At 40.9% G+C, this 20,329-nt stretch overlaps 1 protein-coding gene across 6 annotated transcripts in view; it reads right to left on the bottom strand.

Annotated features, from left to right (window-relative positions):
* Positions 1-20,329, bottom strand: part of EZH2 (enhancer of zeste 2 polycomb repressive complex 2 subunit) — a 125,008-nt gene that overhangs the window by 3,610 nt on the left and 101,069 nt on the right. For all 6 annotated transcript variants that reach the window (XM_085893452.1, XM_085893455.1, XM_085893454.1 and 3 more), the window contains 4 exons: positions 16,175-16,353; positions 15,099-15,194; positions 10,812-10,893; positions 3,862-3,942 (listed from right to left, as the gene is read on the bottom strand). In XM_085893452.1, the coding sequence (XP_085749578.1) occupies positions 3,862-3,942; positions 10,812-10,893; positions 15,099-15,194; positions 16,175-16,353 (438 nt within the window). The remainder of the gene's footprint in view (positions 1-3,861; positions 3,943-10,811; positions 10,894-15,098; positions 15,195-16,174; positions 16,354-20,329) is intronic.

The raw sequence follows: 20,329 nt of genomic DNA, 5'->3' as shown, positions 1-20,329 counted from the left end.
CAGGTACACTGGAAGATAGGTTGATAACGTTATTGGCTTATTAGAGTGAAACAGGTACACTGGAAGATAGGTTGATAACGTTATTGGCTTATTAGAGTGAAACAGGTACACTGGGGGATATCTTGATAACGTTATTGGCTTATTAGAGTGAAACAGGTACACTGGAGGATATCTTGATAATGTTATTGGCTTATTAGAGTGAAACAGGTACCATGGGGGATATGTTGATAACATTATTGGCTTATTAGAGTGAAACAGGTACCATGGGGAATAGGGTGATAACGTTATTGGCTTATTAGAGTGAAACAGGTACACTGGAAGATAGGTTGATAACATTATTGGTTTATTAGAGTGAAACAGGTACCATGGGGGATAGGTTGATAACATTATTGGTTTATTAGAGTGAAACAGGTACCATGGGGGATAGGTTGATAACATTATTGGTTTATTAGAGTGAAACAGGTACCATGGGGGATATGTTGATAACATTATTGGCTTATTAGAGTGAAACAGGTACACTGGAAGATAGGTTGATAACATTATTGGCTTATTAGAGTGAAACAGGTACACTGGAAGATAGGTTGATAACGTTATTGGCTTATTAGAGTGAAACAGGTACACTGGAAGATAGGTTGATAACGTTATTGGCTTATTAGAGTGAAACAGGTACACTGGGGGATATCTTGATAACGTTATTGGCTTATTAGAGTGAAACAGGTACACTGGAGGATATCTTGATAATGTTATTGGCTTATTAGAGTGAAACAGGTACCATGGGGGATATGTTGATAACATTATTGGCTTATTAGAGTGAAACAGGTACCATGGGGAATAGGGTGATAACGTTATTGGCTTATTAGAGTGAAACAGGTACACTGGAAGATAGGTTGATAACATTATTGGCTTATTAGAGTGAAACAGGTACACTGGAAGATAGGTTGATAACGTTATTGGCTTATTAGAGTGAAACAGGTACACTGGAAGATAGGTTGATAACGTTATTGGCTTATTAGAGTGAAACAGGTACACTGGGGGATATCTTGATAACGTTATTGGCTTATTAGAGTGAAACAGGTACACTGGAGGATATCTTGATAATGTTATTGGCTTATTAGAGTGAAACAGGTACCATGGGGGATATGTTGATAACATTATTGGCTTATTAGAGTGAAACAGGTACCATGGGGAATAGGGTGATAACGTTATTGGCTTATTAGAGTGAAACAGGTACACTGGAAGATAGGTTGATAACATTATTGGTTTATTAGAGTGAAACAGGTACCATGGGGGATATCTTGATAACGTTATTGGCTTATTAGAGTGCAACAGGTACACTGGAGGATATCTTGACAATGTTATTGGCTTATTAGAGTGAAACAGGTACACTGAAGATATCTTGATAACGTTATTGGCTTAGAGTGAAACAGGTACACTGGAGGATATCTTGATAACGTTATTGGCTTATTAGAGTGAAACAGGTACCATGGGGGATAAGGTTGATAACGTTATTGGCTTATTAGAGTGAAACAGGTACACTGGAGGATATCTTGATAACGTTATTGGCTTATTAGAGTGAAACAGGTACCATGGGGGATAACGTTGATAACGTTATTGGCTTATTAGAGTGAAACAGGTACACTGGAGGATATCTTGATAACGTTATTGGCTTATTAGAGTGAAACAGGTACCATGGGGGATAACGTTGATAACGTTATTGGCTTATTCGAGTGACACAGGTACACTGGAAGATAGGTTGATAACATTATTGGCTTATTAGAGTGAAACAGGTACCATGGGGGATATATTGATAACATTATTGGGTTATCAGAGTGAAACAGGTACCATGGGGGATATGTTGATAACATTATTGGCTTATTAGAGTGAAACAGGTACCATGGGGGATATGTTGATAACATTATTGGGTTATCAGAGTGAAACAGGTACCATGGGGGATATGTTGTTAACATTATTGGCTTATTAGAGTGAAACAGGTATCATGGGGGATATGTTGATAACATTATTGGGTTATCAGAGTGAAGCAGGTACCATGGGGGATATGTTGTTAACATTATTGGGTTATCAGAGTGAAACAGGTACCATGGGGGATATGTTGTTAACATTATTGGCTTGGTGTCTTACATGTTTTATTAGATTTATTATAAAACTAGAATGGCACTCTTGGATGTCGTGATGTCACCAGATATGCATCTGCCCACATTATTAAGGTACATCATTATACATACTTGCTCCAAGTTCGATTTAAATCTGTGAACCCAGATTCAAAATATTAAATAATTCTGACTGCCAGACCATGCATCCAATTCAGTTTAAATTTATATTCCCCATTTATATTCGATCATAATTGTGACGCTTCACGTCGATTGATGAAGCGGTTCAAGAGAAATAATTTTTTTAAGATTCTTGTTCAATCCAATCTGGCTTCCAGAACATGTGACATTAATTATTCATAAACACCCTGGTATCCCCAAGGTTTGGGGAACATGTGTGTAGTTTCCCCACGATCTGCCAAGCTCCTCTGAAAAAGATGATTTTTAAAGGATTATTCTTCAAAAAAATCATAGCTGCCAAACCATGTGATCTATGACATCATAGGTAGAGAACTCTTTGTTCCTCATGGATAGGGGATCATACCTGTAAAGTTTCGGCTGTTGAGCCGTTTCCAAGAAGAAGATTTTAAAATTAAAAACAATAGGGTTTCCAAACCACATGACCAATGATGTCATCGATTTCCCCCCCCATGCAATTTAGCCCTCAAAGGAGGAGGAGGAGATTGGGACCATACTCTGCTTAAGCAGCACCAACGCTCTACACAGTCTCCTTGACTATTGGGCACAATCTTGGATGGATCGCCACTCCGACACAGGATACCAGCATGCTGGCACTCATTTTGCCGACCTCGGAAGGATGACAGGCCGAGTTAACCCCACCTGGTGTTAATTCAACAGCTGAGTGGGATTTGAATTCAGGACCCGAGGATCCAAAGCACGCCACCCTCCTAACCATTAAGCCAACAGCAGGCATAATTTATCCCGAGATGACCCTCAAAAATCTTCATACTGATTGGATAAAGCGTTTGACATGTGCAATGACATCCCCCCACATTAAAAAAATCACACTTGTTTCCCATGGGGAGTATGTCACATGTGCCAAGTTTCAATTTTTTCCATGCAGCAGTTTTGGAGAAAGAGGTTAAAAGTTTTTCCATTTTTCCAACATGGCTGCCACACCACATGACCTATGATGTCAAAATTACCATTGAAACATTCTGCACGAGTAGTCACATCGATGGTAGAAATTGTGTATCAATCGGATTAGCGGTTGTGGAGAAAACAGAGAAAGTTAGCATGGATGGACCTATGTACGTACATGCGTACGGAAAACCTGAAAACATAATGCCACCGGCGACTTCGTCAGTGGGGGCGTAAAAATGACTGGGAAATTATGTGATATACAAACACCTTTCACAATATAAATCAGATGTAAAATGCAAGAGATTTTTAAACTAGACTTTGTGGATAAAACTTCCGTGTGCTGTTATTTGGTATCCATTAAAACTACTCTTGCAACAAACATGTTCTTTAGAAGGACAGTTGGTCGAGTAGCTAGTTGATAATTAGCCAATTGCCATTCCCTGTGATGATTTTTGATGACCCCATGGAAACACAGTTGAACTAGACTGGCTCTCAGTAGAGGGTATACCTCCACCAGCCTGAACAGTTGACATTTTGCATCCCACTGATAGTAAGATACAAAATTCCAAGAGGGGATCTGAATCCAGACCTTAACCAAAATCTATTCCACCAAGAAGGGACCCACCACCAAGAGGGGTCCCTACTCTACCTTTGGCATAACAGTTGGGGCTCACGGAGTGATTGGCAAAGCGGATCTTGTTCCCCTTTCGAGTGGCATCCACGACAAAATCTGCAGCACACACGTTTGCCAAAAACTCATCATTTGTGTAAGCATGTCTGAGCTGTGTTGTGGTTGTCTCCATATGTCTCGCATGCAAAGTATTTTGGAATACATGTTAATAACCGTTCGTGTTCAGGTCACGCATATAATAGCAAGAAACTAGTCTTTGTGCCCAGATCCATTCCCTTCCTTCTCCATTTCTCGTCTCTGGAATCTCCCAACCGACTCTACGCTGTTGTTTTTCCCTCCAAATATATTATTGTGGTTATAGAAATGGACCCTGGGGTGGAGCATTCAACACAAAAAGGGGTTCTCTAGTTAGATATTTCATTAGTAAATGTGCTTCATCAGGTACCTTCCCATCATGATTGGGATGGGGGGAAATGCCTTGAATATTAGCCTGTTTCATCCCCATTGTAATTTCCCCACTTTCTTGAGATTCATCATCCATTCATCAATACATCCCCTCTATCCCTCACCCTTTTCCTCTCAAACCCAGTGAGTTCCTGCAGATCCTCCCTCTTCATTTAATCCATTTCAATATCTCCTGGCCTCCATACCTTCCTTTTCACCATCCTATTCTCTCCTGCAACTTCCCATACCCACACAGTCACAGAAACACCATCAAGGCTTACACTGGCGCTGCGATTCCAATGGCAAGTGCCGCAGAAGGCAAGCAACCAAGATGTGACGTCATACTGTGGCAAACGAGAACCAATGGGAGGCGATGCAGCAGGTGTCAAAGCATGCTGCGGCGACCTCTGCTCCCTGAAGACTCGCCCCGTCTGAGTGCCGATATATTAATGCCAGTACACGCTGGGATTTGGTGCTTGTCTGGCACATCGAAAGACCTGAGTGGAGCAACCACAAACCAAACCTGCCTTTCTGTCTGAACGAGCCGTTGCCTGTCCAGATCCCAACTGTACGAGTGTGGCACTGGGGGAGAAACCAAGTGGTACGGACCATAGGGTCTTGAGGGTGGACGGAAGGCACACAGTCCTGGGTGCACAGCAGGCTCCATAACCAACACACACGATTTGTTTTGTTCTTTCTTTTCACCCCCTAATTCATCTATTTGAGACGCCCAAAAGAAAATTGTCGCAAAGAGCAATAAACGGATTTTCCTCTTGATCGCATGGGCAAGGCACTCATCCACACCTCTCACTCTTCCTTAAGAGCCTACGTTGCACACGTTACACCTCTCCCTAAACTGCACCGTCACACATCCTTCCCTTCCCTACCATCCACTTTGGGACAAACAAAAGCACACCTGCTTGTGTGGGGTAAGCAAGAGGCCACAAACCACAACTCAATCTTCTTTCTTTCTCTCTCTCTCTCTCTCCATCTTCCTTTCCACTTTTCCTGGTGTGAGTGTGGCACACCTGCCCATCCCAAGATAGGTAGGATTGTACAAGGGTAACTTCTGTATTTGGGGTAAGCTTTCCTTGTCTGATTTCTGCATGTGCCTTGTAAATATGTGCTCTGAATAATGTGCCTGTAAATATGTGCCTTTCGGGAATCGGTAAACTGTCAAACCTGTCCGATTGTCTCTTTTCCTTCATTGGTTCAGCATAGCATGTCTGAAATAAATAAACGGGAAGTTGTGCCTTACTAATTTGTTCCAAGATAGCCAATGCCCCATCCACAGTTTTGCTCGACTGTACCTCATAATTAAATAAGGGTGGGACGTTAAGAGTGCAGTTCTCCAGTTAAGGTCATTAGGTCACCAGTAGGTAACGTGGCCTTGTTGCCCCAACCAGCATCAGCGGTTGCCCAGTAACCCGTCGGATTGCAAAATTATCTGTGACTTGTCGGCTTCAAGTTCAGAGGTCCGTGACCCAAGCAAACCCCCTGGTAAAACCCTCGTTGACCCCGGAAAACAGAACAATATGAAGACAATAGTCCACCAGCATTTTGTATCATACCTCTGTCCCTCTCAACAACCTTTTACTCTTGTCGAATCAAACTCTGCTTTTCCTTGTTGAGGTTGGGTGGCTAGCATGACTAACTGGTAGCTTGTACATGTTGCTGTGTTTGAGCCTAGGAAATAACTCCTGAAATCTATCCATCCAGGTTCTTCCTGGCATCTTTGTTCCTTTCACATTTCTCTGTAATCTTTTTTTGTTTTTTCCACAATTCTCTTTATTCATTCTAATTCATTTTTTTTTATCTTCCCTTTATACAAGGAAATCAGACACAGGTGGAGGCCATTCAGTCCATCAAACCTGTGCAACATCAACACCACAATAATTTAACAACAGAAGATCCAAAGAAGAAAATGCAAATTTTTTTAATGTTTTTGTGTTTTGTTATTATCCCGCCCCCCGGAGGGAGGGAGCGGGATATTGTAATCATCCGGTTTGTTTGTTACTTACGAAATCTAAAGATTTCTTAAGTATATTGATGACTTCCGTCATCTGTTTGTGTGTTTGTTTGTTTGTAGGCAGGATAACTCGAGAACGGAAGAAGCTACCAATGTCAAATTACACCACCTGATTCAGGAAGGTGATGGTGAATGCTGATTAGATTTTGGTCAAAATCGGTCAAAGGTCAAGGTCACAGTGAGGTCAAACATTCGATTTTTGATGGTTTGGTACAGAATCATCGTAGAAACTTCTGGTTTGCGTCGCTACCTTCTCCAGAGACAGCTTTTATTAGACAAGGTCAGAGGTCAAGTTGACAATTTCGTAAGTACCAGTCTATGACTGCTTGTTTGTTTGTATATCTGTCTGTTCGCAACTTTACGGCAAAACGGCTTTTGCAAACACCATCAAATTCAATCCACAGGTGGGCAATGAACCTTGGACGACCCCATTAACTTTTGAGTCCAATTGGATCAAAGGTCAAGGTCAAGGTCACGAAAAGATCAAAATCGTTTTTCGCTCATAACGTCATCAAAAATGATCTGATTTACTTCAAACTAAGCTTATAGTGAACCTTATTCTATTTGTCAGTTGTAATTATCCTACCCATTCCTATAGTGAAAAATGCATATTTGTGAAGATCGGTAGGGTCCGAAGTTTTGGGGGTCATGGTCATCGGTCAAAATTACAAATTTTCCATTAAAACTAAAACATGTTTACGAAAATACAACTTTACGGGAAAACGGCTGGCTCAAACACTGTCAAATTGTATCCACAAGTGGGTAATGAACCTCGGACGACCCCATTAACTTTTGGGTCCAATTAGGTCAAAGGTCAAGGTCAGGTCACGAAAAGGTCAAAATCGTTTTTCGCTCATAACTTCGTCAAAAATGATCCAATTTACTTCAAACTAAGCTTATAGTGAACTTTATATTCATTTTGTATTATGGCCATGGCAATTGTCCAGGTTATTGCTGGAAAGACTTCTTGGTCTTTGACCAAGTCTCTTTCAATACTCTTGACTGCTTCCGTTGTATTCTCTTTTGTGGCTTTTCTTACTATATATTTAGCCACTTCTTCTCTTACTAGCATTGATTCTGGCAGTATATTTGCTTCTTTGAAAACCAATAAAGATCTTGCTTCTCTTGGTAGTTCCAAGGCTATTTGACACGATGACCTTTGACCTTACATGGCCTTGAAAGGTCAAAATCATTTTACGGTCATAACTTCGTCAAAAATGGTTTAATTGACTTCAAACGAAGACTAAAATATTCCTTATAATCAACATTCAGGTTAAGGATGTATCAAATTTAAATTTGATCCCCAAAATAACTTTATGTCTTAAATGGGTGGGATTTGTTGTGCCTGGCACCACTTGTTTATCTATTTATTTTAAGTTTTTGTATTTTTGGGGAAAATTTTTTTTTCTTCTGCTTAGGGGAAGGGGCATGGACTTGGTTAAAACACACACAACCCCCCTTGACAAGACCCCCACCAACAGCACTCCACACACAATCACCCATGAATGTTCAAACTACTTAAAAGTCTTATCAACATCCCCAAACCCCTCCATCTCCATAACTTCCAGGTACCGATCTAATTCTAATTTAAACTTATCGACTGTTTCTGCTGCCACTACCTTTCCAGGGAGACCATTCCATGCATTAACTACTCTCTGAGTAAAAGTCCCCTCCCTTACTACCGTCTTAACTCTCCTCTTATTTACTCTCAGGCTATGGCTCCTGGTTCTGTCACTGTCTACTCTGTTAAATAATTCATCTTCACTTATTTTATCTCCACCTTTCATGATCTTAAACATCTCCATCATATCTCCTCGTAACCGCCTCCTTTCTAGTGTATAAAGCCTTGTCTCCTTCAGCCGCTCCTCATAGCTGAGTCTAGCTAGGCCTGTAATCAATCTAGTAGCCCTGTGCTGAACCCTCTCTTTCATCTCTTTCACTCTCTATTCTTCTCTTTTGTTTTCTATCTCTCTAAGGAGAAGTGAATTCTTGCAGAAATTTTTCTGTAAGCCTCACTTGGCTGCACCTAGATGGGTTTGAGGGTTGTGGCGTAGCGGCTGAAACTCGAATCCGATCGAGGTTCCTCCTGATGACCCATCTTTGCTCTTTACTTCTTTGGGTTGCTCATTGATTTTCCATTTCATTATCTCTCTGTACCACATTCATCTGTAACTACGACTATGAAGGGGATTCTTCCAGCAGTCCTTTGTTGTCCAGCTCTTCCATGAGCTTTGAGCTCTGAAAAAAGGAAAAGTAATAAAATGACAACTGTTAGTGTAAAAAAAAAAAAAACATCATAAGAATACAAGGCACAATTCAGGAGTACCCAGGTACAAAGTACTATTAATATTGAATTAGAGTGTAATTGGATTATTCTTACAACACATGGATGTTGAGAAAGCACGAGAAAACATTTATTAATTAAATGGAAGCTAACATGAAGCAGCAGACTGAACTTGATGTTTAGTACTGTGCCAAGTATGACGAGTCTATGTACAAGGACTCCTTATAACCGAAGGTGCACAGTTTCCATTCCTTGTGTGCATTTGTTCAGGATTAATTTTTATGTCGGAGTTGTTAAGTTTAGGGTTGTCCGTCAGGTGCACGTGTGCATAGTAGATCTTCATTACCACAATAAGTTGTGAACCACTGAAAGGATTTTCATCAAACTTGATACAAGCATGTAGCATAATGCAGAGATGAAACGATTCAATTTTGGGGTCAAATGGTCAAAGGCCTATGGTCATGTGATCTTTAATTGAAATTATTTTTCTTACCAAGATAACTTTCACCACAGAAGGGATTGCAACCAAACTTGGTATGAGTATGGATTGCGATACAAAAGATGAATAGATTCGATTTTGGGTTCAACAGGTCAAAGGTCACGTGCCCTTTGAAAATCATTTTGCAGATCATAACTCGAGTTAGAAACATCAGATATTTTCTCTCTTGCACTCTTTCATGTGACCTTTATTTGATTAACTTTGAATTCAGTGACCTGATATGCAAATCCTCTTCAAATTTAACCACCAATTATTGAGGTCTGAAGGTCAACATACACTAAATTTTTTAAATTATCAATTTTCATCCAAATTACTTGAAATTTGAAGAGGATTTGCACATCAGGTAACTTACCATAAAAATAATGGGTGGATGAATTCAATTTGTTTGAGGGATTTCGTAGGTATCGTGCTTTGCACGTCGTCTTTCGTGTTTGTTTGTGTGCAGGTCATCTCAAAAAGTTGAATTTGAATTAAATTTGGTGGGCAGGTTGGAAGTGCAACAAGGACGAATTGATTCAATTTTGGTGAAGATCCGGCGATGGATCCAGATACTATAATTTTTAAAGTGATTCTTCACTATTAAGAGATTGGGCTAAAAACGAGATAGCACGATATCTCAAAACATTGTACAGATGATTCAGATGAAACTTGGTGCACTGGCTAGTCGTGTGACAAGGACGAATTGATTCAATTTTGGTGAAAATCCAGATCCAGATAGGAGAGTTATTTAACTTTGAAAGTAATTCTTTACCATTGAGAGATGGGGCCAAAAACGATATACAGTATGATATATCAAACATGTATTGGGCCGTTATGTTCTACTGGATCAGGCATTGAGTGGCCGAGGTATGCTCTCTACCAAGTGCCCTCCTAGTTTTTCATGTAATGTAAGAGCAAACCACTGCATTGGGCTCCATCATAAACAAAATTTGTGTTTATAAGCACGAGCATTGAACCAGTCGTTTCGCTAGCGGTAGTTGAACAACACAACTAATACTGTGTATGTTACAGTTCAGTAACAGTTTATAGTTAATATTTCAAATTTTATTATTACAGAAACATTTTGTTCACTGCTAACAACCCAGCATTAATCTTCGTAATGAGCACACTTATTCGCCAAAAAACTATTATTAATTTGTTTTACGTTCCCAGGGATCAGATGTTGTCGTTTTTTTTTTGTTTGTTTGTTTTCAAGTTGAAAGATGCAATTCTCATGGAGTCATGAATAATACACCACCATATAGGCCAAGCCGAGAATTAGATGCAACGCTGTAATTACATTCCAGACGCAACACCATGTTACTACACTGCCATCCTACTAAATCCGTCATCTCGATGTCTATCGTGTGGCATTTAGCCCATCGCCTACGGACACGAGATAGTCAGATCGTCAGATATACGGGTTATGCTGTTCAACTGCTGACAGCAAAGTGACAGGACGGGTTGAGTGCTGGATGCCAAATGATGTGCACATCCGTAGAGGCCTAGCCTAGCACTGGAAGTAACACTGTAAAGATGTGCCAGACGCAATGACATCCCAGACAGAGGGACGAATGGATGAAGAAATCCAGAGGGACGGACAGAGATAATAAACACAATATGTCTACACCGATGACATTTTGCAGCTAATATGTAAAAAAAATATATATATATACATATATGTCAGTGTTCCTTGTTAAAACAACAGCTTGAAAAGCAGGTAAAGGACTCACCATTATTGAGGTTGAAGAGGAAGCTACACATGTACTTGTCATACACCTTGCCTCGTCGATCCGCTTCATCTTGTGAAATTATCTGCAAATGGCTTTTTCAGTTGGATGCTAAGTGTGTTAAGTACAATGCCAGGTTAATGACTCATTGCTATCTGTTAAGGTAATACTTATATTTCATGCATTTACCATGCAAGTCCACCTTTACTGCATGTGAGCACGAACATCTGATGGAAAATGGTGAACATTTAAATTAATTTATCCTTTCATAAACTTCCAAAAAATAAGTGCTTCACTTCGTCGAAGAACTTTGACCTCTAATGAAGGAATGAAGCATGCAAGTGGACTTCGAGTGAAAGAGGGAATCAAAAACATCTCTCTGACTATTGTCAAAGAGCTCCCTCGGCACAGTAAAAGTAAAGTCTGGCAGGGAATACAAGCTGTCCTCATATAAACACTGGTCCTTCATTTCTGATATTAGTACTGCTTGGGAATCCTTACACACAAGCTAGCTTTCCTTAATGTACAGATTTATAACATCTCATCTCCGGTTACCATACCTCTCCTCTCATCCATGGTGCACAGAATCCTGTGGTGAGGAAGTTGCCTTCAAACAACTAAGCCCTCTTTTCCTGGAAAGCAAATCTGACTGAAGGCAATCTCAGATCATTCCACAAGTTCTGCAACAAGTGTGGATTCACTCTCGGAAAAGCCAGAAAATAACATCTGGCCAAGCTCAAGACTGAACTCTTAAACCCATCTCCTTCTTCAAATACCTCGTGGCACCTTGTTAAGTCAGTCTCTGGTGTCTGCTTCTCTTCTATCCCTTCCCTCACTTCAAATGGCAACACATCTGATTCTGCTCATGAGAAGGCCAAATGCATCAATTCTTTGTTTGCTCCCAAACCTTGTGTACCAAACTCCTCACTCCCTATACCTAGCCTACCCTCTCATTACCAATTGCTTCTGCATACTGTCTTTCCCACTTGAGAAGGTGTAGAGGGTTCTAGCAAACCTCGACTCCGATCCTGCGACAGGCCCAGGCGGCATCAGTGTAATATCTTGAAAACCTGCTCTGCTGCTCTTGCTCGTCCTCGTTCTTCCATGTTCACTTGATCATTCTCTCTGGGTCAGTGTCAGTCCACCTGGAAGTCATCCAACATCTCTACAATATAAACACAATGTACAAAATTGGATCCTCCTAAATACAGGCCATGAGCTCACTTCAAATTATAAGCAAGGTCATGGATTTATCATTGCAGTTGATTTTAAAATCCCTCCTTTTTTCTTTTTCTGTTTTTTTCTCCAAAGGACTTATCTCGGATCATCAGTTCCATTTCAGACCTCATCATTCTACGTTGGACATGCTGCTTCTACCCCCCAAGAAATGGATGGAAGCTCTCAATCTCAGACATGAGATCAGGACCATGTCAATGGACATACAGGGCCGACAGAAAGTCTACACCCCCTTGTGTGCCCCATCGTCCCGAGCGAGGGCTTCGCGCCCCGTCGCCCCGAGCGAGGGCTTCGTGCTCCGTCCTCCTGAACAAGTTGTGATACAACATCCGATTTCCAAGCCGTTTGCAGTATTAAGATGTTTTCTAAATCACTGAGCCAATTTCTTTTTTTTCCACCCATCACACACAGCTATTTATAAAAATTAATGTTTGTGAACATATCCCAGAAACGTCGATATAAATGCAACGTTGTTTTAAGGTGAAAGCTACTCAAGGTTTTTGGGTGTTATACAGTATGTACTGCAATCGGTAATCACACTGGCTCCAACCTGCTGATTCCCGAAAAATTGCCAATATCGGCCAAGCACGTGTGTGTGTGTGTGTGTGTGTGTGTGTGTGTGTGTGTGTGTGTGTGTGTGTGTGTGTGTGTGTGTGTGTGTGTGTGTGTGTGTGTGTGTGTGTGTGTGTGTGTGTGTGTGTGTGTGTGTGTGTGTGTGTGTGTTGTTCATAAAGCATAACACATTCTCTCTGCTAACTCCTCTACCCTCATATCTATCTATCTCTATCTCTATCTCTATCTCTATCTCTATCTCTTTGTCCCATCCTTGCTCTACCCTTTCCCAATACATTGTAGCACCCTCCTCCCACACCGACCTCTCTCCATCTCTCTGTCTCTGTACATATCTGGACGGCGGTTATGTCCGGACAGAGTTCATCTCCGGAGATGTGCTGGGCGGCGTTAGTCTCCGGACAGCTTAGCTCGGGGCGGTTTTGTCTCCAGACCTGTCCGGGCGGTGTCCGTGTCCAGACGGTATTTTTAGTAGGACCAGGAGAAAATGGACTTCAGACATTATTTTGTTTCCATCTTCACCTTTATTCTCTGCAGAAGAATTTTGTTGAGACAGTTGAATCGTAATTAATGCTCCACCACACGTTTGCCTTCCCTTCCTCTCACTGCCTTCCCTTCCCGCACCCCTCCTCACTCCCCCACCCCTCATCACTCTCCCTCCCTCCCTAACTTCCTCACTCTCCCCCACCTTCTCTCTCTCTCTCCCCCCCTTTCATATACCCATCAGCAAAGTGGCGGGTGGTTGATAAGAATTGTATTTTTTAACGTTTCACCGGTATGGCAGATGGAGCAGAGCATCGTTTCCTTAGTACGGGCTGTTTCAAAATGATTGGTACAACTTTATGCCTGGTGTTGGTTTAACGGTTAGGGTGGTGGGCTTGGGATCCTAGGGTCCTGAGTTCAAATCCTGCTCAGGCATTGAATTAATACCAGATGGGGTTGACTCAGCCCGTCATCCTTCTAAGATCGGCAAAATGAGTACCAGCTTGCTGGGATGATTGAGCCATTCGACTATCCTGTGTCAGAGTGGCGACCCGTCCAGGATTGTGCCCAATAGCCAAGGAGACTGCTTTGGCAGCACAGATGCTCTGTACAGAGTATGGTCCTATTGGATGGATACAACTTTGACTTCCTGCCATTTCTTTGTTTTTGACCTATACTGTTTTCCTTTTCAGGGTTTGGTGGTGTTATCGTGATATTTGTTCCTTGGGATTTCTAGCTCTGTAGCTTAACGATGCCATTGACAGTGAAGCAGAAGACAAAAGTGGCTCTGTGGTATGAGACTAAATAATATGTAGACACCCGCCGGAGGTTCTACCGGGAATATGACCTCAGAAAACGTGATGAACCCACAAACTGCCATTCAACGTATTGTGAAACATTTTGAGCACAAAGGTGCAGTGCACAACCAGAGCAATGGCAAGGGCAACAGTGGCAGGCCAGCATCAGTAACCAGGAGCCAAGCTAACATCGACGCCATGGTGGGATTCTGCAGTGGACAGTCCCAAGAAGTCCCACCGCCGGCATTCCCAGGAGCTAGGCATCAAACCAACGTCAGTCTGGCATATGCTCACTGAGGAACTGAAGCTTTTCACATACATCATGTATATTAGGTATAAACTGAATCAAGATGACATGAGAAGGAGACTTGATATATGCAATTGGTTCAGTGACAGCTTGGAGCCCTCTGGACAACTGTCTATGTCTATACAACTGTCTGGAGGTGTTGCCAAAGGCTCTGTCTATGCCATCCACCCTGCCACACTGGATGATCTGAAGCAGGTGGTGTCAGACTACCTCCAGGCAGTGCCATATGAGACCTAGAGGGAAGTTGGACAGAACTTTGCAGTCATGATCAATGCCTGTCTGAACTGGTAACATGATGTAAAAATGTAGTTCCCGTAATCGCCTTATTTCTTTGACGACGTGCCATTATTGTCAACCACAGCTCCATGGAATCTCCTCAAAGTACAGAAAGCTATTAGATGAATGTGGTTCAACAGACAGGAATATAATTTGATACAGGCCAAGTGGAGATACCTATTGGTCCCCATACTCTTTTATGACTGCATCACCATCTCAATAATTTTTGAGGTGAACAAATCTCTTGTATTCAATTTTGTGTGTGGATGTCCATGATCTTGGAAGCACACAGCCCAATGTAAAATTAGATAAGGTAATAGCGAATGGACTCATGTTTTAATTGCCAGATTAGACAAATGTTAGTATTTATTTTACTCAGTTGTTCTGAATAATATACATCAGAAACAATAGCTCCAAGATAAAAGGGAATTTAGGAGCCCCCATCAAAATGCTGCATTCAAATTGGTAACATTAGACTTGAAAATCTCTCGTGAGGCTATTTTGATTGATAGCTTGGGATAAAATCAGAGTTCTAGACAACTTTTAGTTCTGGAAATTAAGGGTGCCAGCTTCTCCTGGATTTCTCCACTTTCAGAGCCTTAGCAACAAGCTCGTACACACCTCTCCGCAGTATTCTGAGATGAACTCATTTTTCTGTACAGGTTCCTTGATAAAGATTCCCCATCCCGCTACATCGGAAGGAGCCAGGAGTAGGTGCTGTGGGTATGAAATAAATACCAATCAGATGGGCATAAATAATATACATTTTATCCTTTTACAAACTAGGAACATTCCTGTCCCACACTAAATAACAGGACAAACGACATTCATTCCAAAGATATACAACTTACCGATCAGACTGTGACCAACTCTACCATCAAGCAAAAGGTCAATTCATAAATACTGCATTTGTACCAAAGCATAAATTCAAGACATGGATTTACTTATCTTTAATAAATGTCTTATAAAATGTAAAAATGATAAACAAAATAAAACCCTTGTTTTTTATCTGGCGATGAAAAAAGCGACTCCAACCTTCGTCCTCACAAGGTATCAACAATAAACAGATTGTTTTATATTAAACAAGCATTAGAAACCAAAACAGCATTTTGTACAACTCCAAATAGATTTCTGCTTGAAATTGAACTCTGTTGGTTATTGTGAGAAGATTATTGTAATCACATTAACAAAGCTTACATGCGCGCGCACGCACGCACACGCGAGTGACCATTTTTGGGAAGTTGAAGTTGCATTTTTTTATTTATTGTGAAAATGGTTCAGAATAATTTTTAATGAGATAAAACCAGATGTAAAATTAACGCTTTTAAATTCAATGTCAGGTCCCAACATCGGATCCCACTTTTAAACATCCCGACACGAATGTAAACGTACAAGAAGCTGGTATAAAAACTCAACCACCCCAACGCTAAAAAGTAATACGATAAAAACGAACAATTAAATAATCCTCAAAGCACATGCTGCAAGTCCTTGGCCATAGTCAGCAACTTTCATCATGGCAAAGAATTGAGACATAAATTTAAAAGGCAGCCAAATCAAAATAAACAAATTAATACCACACACTCATCCCCCCCACCCAACTTGTCCCCTCGACCAATCCACATCGTCAAAACACGAGAATGCCCAATTCTCGTTTTTCATCGTTTCATGTGCCTCTCAACTCAATCACCTATGCTCACCTTCTTTAGGCCACGCTGGATGCAGCAGTTTTTACAGGAAACGTTGCGACTGTCCCAATGCTCAGCTGCCCCGCACGTTTGACACAAATCAGGATCGCATTCCCGCACGGCCAAGTAGCATGGACACTGCTTGGTGTTGCACTGTGCCTTGCAACGACAGCCAGGAAAACGATTCTGGCCTGGGATAAGGTAAAGCGGTTTAACCAATTAGGTGTACAGTCCATGAAGGGTCATGCAAAACTTGCACATATGAATACAAGTAGAATATAAGACTCATCACTTCACTGATGGGAATACTAATCTTCAAGCAATTGCTCAAATTAAAAAAAAAACGGTTGTTGTTAATGGAAAAGATAAAATTAGGCAGTGCATAGAAAATATCATAGCTATACACTCAAGGATCGAGGAGAGGTACAGTGTTAATGGGATATTCATCACAGCCTTTTTAGATGCTGAATTCCGAATTATATACAACAACACACTCAGAGGAAGATCAAAATATAAACGCCCCCATCCCCCCCTCACTCCACTTTTCCTTAATTTGATGAAACTGTCTGGGGGGTACATATTGTATTAGGCATGGGCCATGCCAGGAAACAAACTCTCCTCATGCCATGTATGTGTGTGTGTGTGTGTGTGTGTGTGTGTGTGTGTGTGTGTGTGTGTGTGTGTGTGTGTGTGTATATTATATATATATATATATATATATATATATATATATATATATATATATATATATATATATATATATATATATATATATATATATATATATATATATATAGCTCTGGAAAAAAATAAGAGACCACTAAAAAAAATTTTTTAATCAGCATCTCTACATGTATGGCAGCCATTCCATTCCAGCGTCTGTTGAATTCCAACACAGGCACACCTCATTCTACTTAGTGAGGTACTGATTAGGTGATCACCTGAACCGAATCTTATTTAACAAGGAAAAGTATAAAAACCACTGCTGTAGTCATCACCATCCTCTTGCAATAGGACCAGCTGGATGGCAGAAACAGTGTTAGTAGTACCTCAAAAAGTAATTGGAATCAAAAAAAATAACTATTGACCATGCCAAAAGAGTTGAAAAGAAAAGTTTTGAGTGAGGAAAAGAAGGGTTCAATTCTGGCTTTACTGGCAGAGGGATACAGTGAGCGTCACGTTGCTTCCATCCTTAAAATTTCAAAGATGGCGGTTCATAAGAACAAGGTCAAGCAGCAGACATTGGGGACAACAAAGCTACAGACTGGCAGAGGGCGAAAACGACTTTCCACTGACCAGGATGACCGCCAACTCATTCAAATGTCACTCAACAACCGTAGGATGACATCACGTGACCTTCAAAAAGATTGGCATACGGCAGCTGGGGTGAAGTGCATGGTGAGGACGGTTCGAAACAGACTCTTAGGGGCAGGGCTGAAGTTGTGCAAAGCTGGAAATAGCCCTTCATCAATGAGAAGCAAAGAAGAGCAAGGCTGAGGTTTGCAAAAGACCATAAGGATTGGACCGTCGAGGACTGGAGTAAGGTCATCTTCTCTGATGAGTCCAATTTTCAGCTTTGCCCAACACCTGGTCGTTTAATGGTTAGATGGAGACCTGGAGAAGCCTACAAGCCACAGTGTCTCGCACCCACTGTGAAATTTGGTGGAGGATCGGTGATGATCTGGGGGTGCTTCAGCAAGGTTGGAATCGGGCAGATTCATCTTTGTGAAGGACTCATGAATCAAGCCACGCACAAGGTTGTCCTGGAAGAACACTTGCTTCCTCCTGCTCTGACAATGTTCCCCAACTCTGAGGATTGGTTTTCCAGCAGGACAATGCTCCATGCCACACAGCCAGGTCAATCAAGGTGTGGATGGAGGACCATCAGATCAAGACCCTGTCATGGCCAGCCCAATCTCCAGATCTGAACCCCATTGAAAACCTCTGGAATGTGATCAAGAGGAAGATGGATGGTCACAGGCCGAGCTGCTTGAATTTTTGCGCCAGGAGTGGCATAAAGTCACCCAACAGCAATGTGAGACTGGTGGAGAGCATGCCAAGATGCATGAAAGCTGTGATTGAAAATCAGGGTTATTCCACAAAATATTGATTTCTGAACTCTCCCTAAGTTAAAACATTAGTATTGTGTTGTTTAAAAATGAATATGAACTTGTTTTGTTTGTATTATTTGAGGTCTGAAAACACTGAATCTTTGTTGTTATTTTGACCAGTTGTCATTTTCTGCAAATAAATGCTCTAAATGAGAATATTTTTATTCGGAATTTGGGAGAAATGTTGGCAGTAGTTTATAGAATAAAACAAAAATGTTCACTTTACTCAAACACATTCCCATAAATAGTAAAACCAGAAAAACGGATAATTTTGCAGTGGTCTCTTAATTTTTTTCCAGAGCTGTGTATATAAATGTATATATATATATATATATATATATATATATATATATATATATATATATATATATATATATATATATATATATATATATACATATACATATACACATATACACATATACACATATACACATATACACACACACACACACACACACACACACACACACACACACACACACACACACACACACACACACACACACACACACACACACACACACACACACACGAGGTGTGTTCAAAAAGTATCCAACCTTAATTTTTCGTGCGTAAACAAATGAAGTTAGGGAGGCGTGGTTTGGTGCATGTGTGTAGGCGATCCTAATCCGTATGCGTGAATATTTTCCCGCCTGCAGAAGCTGTCAGTCTCCGACATACGGCTGATGAGTGAGGAAGTGTAAGTGAGCGCCGTCGGATTTTCGTTTTTGACAAAATTGCAGAAAAACTTGAACAACGCTACTGCATCAAATTTTGTGTAAAGCTTGGCGATTCCCAAGTGGAAACGATCCACAAGATTCAACAGGCATTTGGGAACGAAGCAATGGGCACCACACAGATAAAAAAGTGGTAGAACCGCGTCAAAGATGGTCGCACTTCAGTGGAAAGTGAAGCACGTTCTGGTAGGCCCTCAACATCCCGAAATGAGATAGTCATTGACCAAGTGAGGACCCTGCTGATGCAGGATACTACCAAGAGGTACTGCGTCGCCTTCGTGACGCTGTGCGACGCAAACGGCCGGACCTGTGGGCAGCGGTCAATTGGCAGCTCCATCACAATAATGCACCCGCCCATTCTTCACATTTGATACAGAGTTTCCTGGCCAAACACAACACACCTGTGCTTCGTCAGGCTCCCTACTCTCCCGACATGGCTCTGTGTGACTTCTGGCTTTTCCCCAAGCTGAAAATGCCCCTGAAAGGGACCAGATTTCAGTCCAGAGAAGTCATCATGCGGAATGCGACGGACCAGCTGCGCGCCATCCCAAAAGAGGCGTTCCAGCGCTGCTTCCTACAGTGGCAGAACCGTTGGGAGAAGTGTGTGGCAGCCCAAGGGGACTACTTTGAAGGAGATTAGTGTAAGTTTGTTGTATCTGGATACGAGTATTTTTTATGAACAAAGGTTGGATACTTTTTGAACACACCTCGTATATATATATATATATATATATATATATATATATATATATATATATATATATATATATATATATATATATATATATATATATATATATATATATATATATATAATGCTTCAATATCTGAACAATCCTATTACATAGTGTTCCATAAAGTCCTCTTTGATCATAACAACCATATCAATGGATGTTTGTACCGCACCAAACAAACAATTAGCTGAGCCAGCAAATTTGGGTCATTTTATGTCCAAGAACATAGTAAAAGTGTGATTGGAATTTCAATCGACCTTCAATCCACCAAACAGAAATCCCTGATAATGTATATATTCTGTGTATAAAGTTATCACACTGTATAACAATTAAGTACACACACAAAGAAAATCACATTTCAAATCAAACGATACATCAACATAATTATCCAATTCTCTTCCGTTTAAATTATAAAAAGATATTCATCATTCTGTTACATGTTGCCTCAAATATATTCCGATTTTATCCATTATTGATGGCGATCAGAATACGAAGAAGGTGAATCCATAAGATTTCAAGAAATCATTATTTCCTGGCATTACACAATAAATCTTGGAGGTACATGCTTCGACACGTCCTTCT

This window comes from Eptatretus burgeri, chromosome 8 (assembly GCF_056783735.1).
Source record: "Eptatretus burgeri isolate ZD-2024b chromosome 8, Ebu_testis_v1, whole genome shotgun sequence".
NCBI classification, from domain to species: Eukaryota; Metazoa; Chordata; class Myxini; order Myxiniformes; family Myxinidae; genus Eptatretus; species Eptatretus burgeri.
The sequence above is the reverse complement of the archived record's forward strand: the minus strand, read 5'-3'. Positions and strand labels throughout refer to the sequence as shown.